The sequence below is a fragment of the Tupaia chinensis genome, unplaced genomic scaffold, assembly GCF_000334495.1.
Source record: "Tupaia chinensis unplaced genomic scaffold, TupChi_1.0 Scaffold142716_1, whole genome shotgun sequence".
Lineage (NCBI taxonomy): Eukaryota > Metazoa > Chordata > Mammalia > Scandentia > Tupaiidae > Tupaia > Tupaia belangeri.
Window position 1 is genome coordinate 382,632 of NW_006202562.1, and position 3,205 is coordinate 385,836.

The 3,205-nt window shown below is 57.3% G+C and overlaps 1 protein-coding gene across 1 annotated transcript in view; it reads right to left on the reverse strand.

The window, feature by feature from the left end:
• The window catches only part of PYGB (glycogen phosphorylase B), a 66,154-nt gene that overhangs the window by 16,317 nt on the left and 46,632 nt on the right, over positions 1-3,205 (reverse strand). The window contains exons 11-13 of the mRNA XM_027766354.1: positions 1,819-1,965; positions 914-1,077; positions 3-117 (exon numbers count right to left, since the gene is read on the reverse strand). Coding sequence (XP_027622155.1) covers positions 3-117; positions 914-1,077; positions 1,819-1,965 — 426 coding nt within the window. The remainder of the gene's footprint in view (positions 1-2; positions 118-913; positions 1,078-1,818; positions 1,966-3,205) is intronic.

The following is a 3,205-nucleotide window of genomic DNA, read 5'->3' on the forward strand; positions in this document are numbered from 1 at the left end:
GCCCCCGCGATGGTGCCCGCCAGCCCCGGGTTGCACAGCAGCAGCCACCGTCGGGGCGTGATGCCATTTGTCTTATTCTGGAACTTCTCGGGCTCCAGCTCATAAAAATCCTTAAAGCTGCAAACGTAGAAAGCGCATCTGTCGTAAATGCTGAGCATCGAGCCACATGAGCCCGAGATCTAGGGACTGTTCAAGGAGACCCCTGGGAGCTACAGCTGATCTTCTGCCCCTTTCTGAACCATGCAGAGCACGTTGCCCTGTGCTCCAGGGACAGTGAGATGACCCCGCCTATGGTGTGGCCTGGAGCTCTCGCCCCATGGTGTGGGACCTGGCCATTTCCCAGAGCTGTCTATGCAGAAAGGTCCCAGTCGTGATAGTACAGGTCATGTGGGCGACAGCTCATTAACGGGGCTTGGGCTCCTCACCTGTAACTGGGGACACACCCACCCGGAAGTTTGCAGTGGGGCTAACAGTGTCACACAAAGTGCTGTCCCGCATGGGGACGTTGAAGCCCCGCGCCCACCCTAGGTGTCCTGGGGCTCGCGGTCGGCGCTTAGCAGGGATCTGGAGACAGAACCGAGGGAAGGGACTGCCCGCCAAGAGGAGAGCAGAGAGTTGTGCCTGAGGCATCTGAGGCCAGAAGCAGGAGCATCTGGGCCTGAGAGAGCAGGAGCACAGGGAGAGCGGCTGGTGGAAGGACAGCGAGCGGCCGCTCCGGCGTGGCCCCCAGGGAGGACCTTCCACCCGTGGACTGGTCAGCGTGGCAGTAAACGGTGCGACCCCAGAGGGCGCTGCAGCTCCCTATCTTGGGCCGGCAGTGATGGCGTATGCGGCCCGACCAGGCTATCCTGGGCAGCTAGGGACAGGTTTGGCATCGGGAAGCAGTGACCCCAGCCAGGAGATGCTCACTCACACAGACTGCTTCACAATCTCTGAGTGGATCCTGGCGACCCCGTTGACCGCGTGGGACCCAATCACACACAGATGGGCCATGTTGATCCGCTTGCAGTCGCCTTCCTCAATCACAGACATCCTCCTGAGGCGGTCCACATCCCCCGGAAACAAGGCGGCCACATGCTGGTGCCAAGAGAGGGTGTCGGCAGGGCTACAGCCCTCAGTGCCACCTGCGAGTTCTGCCGCCCAGCCCTGCACCCTGCACACGCCTGACACCCCGTCCTGGGAGGAAGCTCAGCCCACGTGCCCTGCCCAGGAGAGGCCAGGACCAGCCCCAATACCACGGATCACCAGGCCTGAGGGAGATGGGTACCAGCAGGTGGACACGCTGGTCCATTTACACGGAGGAGTGGGGACAGCTGTGCCCTGAATCTGGGCATTTTCACCAGTGGGAACAGCTACTTTTCCACCAAAAGGTTAAAAACAACTATGATTCCACCTGAATGCCAAGTCTCCTGCTTAGGCCCCATCATGCTCTGAGGTCACAGGGAAAAGACAGATGACCACCAAATCTGCAGTGCCCCCATGCTGCCACATACCCAGGGGACAAAGGACTGGGACATTCCAGGGAAACACACTTACATCCAAAGCCCACTAGAGATGGGGACAATAGGACGTTTAAAAAGACCTAAATCTACAACTCCCTCGTACGGAGCGAAGGGCAGGCCTGGGGGTGGACCATGACCTTTGCCAGGTGACAGCCCCGGGCTCTGCCTGTTCTCTGCTGGGCAGGGGCTATGCCATCGGAGTAAGGCCCCTCCTCTCCCTGGCCAGGTACAGCCCATGATGCAGTGCAGCTGCCATGCCCACAGCCTCACCCTCGCCCATGCCCGCCACGGCCACGCCCGCCACGGCCATGCTCACATCCAGGTGCCTCTGGTTGATGGCGTAGATGATGTCCAGGTGCCGCGGCAGCAGCTTCTCGAACATGGACACGGGCCAGCGCTCCAGGGCCTCGGGCAGCACGGTGTGGTTGGTGTAGGCACAGGTCTTCTTCGTGATTTCCCAGGCCTGCACCGTGCAGAGTGGGTCAGGGTGTTTGTTCTGCTTCGTTTCAAACAGGTAGCTCTCTGGCCAGATGCCTAAGCCAGAGGTTTACAGGCCGACCCTGGGGCCCACAGCTCTTGCCTGCTCCGGTGGACACCCAGGTTTACAGGCAGACCCTGGGGCCCACAGCTCTTGCCTGCTCCTGGGGCTTGTCTGGGGCCTCCTCAGTCTACAGTTCACTGGCACAGCCCGTGGGAGCCTCCCGTCCTGACCAGGTGGGAGCACGCATATGATGGGGTGACCTCAGCCCACCCCCTGCAGGACTGCTGCCAGCCCTCCATCCATGAGCCATGTCTCCTCGGTGACTCGGACTGCAGGGCAGCATCCTACTTCTTTCCACTACACTGTCCTGGCAGCGCCATGCAGAGGACACTGCCCCCTGCTGGCCAGGACCACGGGACCCATGATGTGGCCACACCCCCCGACCAGTGGGAGCTGATTTCTACAGAACACAGTTACAAAAATTCTCCTATGGTCTTACATGTCAATTTAGTTAAAGGTGTTGATAGAGTAGGAAAACTCTGCTATACTAACAGACCTGGAACCAAAATAAGTTAGAAACAAGTCCACGGACAAGGAACTTGTTTGTTTCCGAGAGAGAGATTTTTGCTATAAGGTACGTGTGCTCACCAGAGAAACAGAGAGAGAGAAAGCAAGAAATTGTCCCCCCAGGGGAGGTATGGGGGGGTGGCCATGCCGCAATCCCTTCTTCTCCATTCTCCTCTTGGAATTTTGGCCATGCACACACTTATGCCTTGTGTGTTTCAAGCCACGGGTCCAGGACTTGAACCACAGCTGGCCATGTGGGAGTCCAGAACCCCTATTCCACCTGCTGGCCTTAGACCCTGTATTTCTTAAAAATCAGCTCTTCGGGGGCTGGCAGGTGGTGTGGTGGTTAAGGGTGCTGGACTCCCACATGGTTGACCATGGCTTAAGTCCCGGACTGGCAGCTTGCTTTCTCGCTTTTCTCTTTCTTTCTCTCTCTCATTCTGCCCCTCTCTGGCCAAACTGAAATAAATAAAGTTAAATGAAGTAATTCTTTAAAAAAAATTAAAATGAGCACTTTGATATTTCTTTGTTTTGTCAAACTTCAAGAAGGAGAACACATACAAGAAGCACAAGAAGTGTCAAAGCCCATCCTTGTCTCTCTGTCCCCTGGAGCCTTACCCTGCTTTCCCATCCACAGAATGTCTATCTCCTGCAG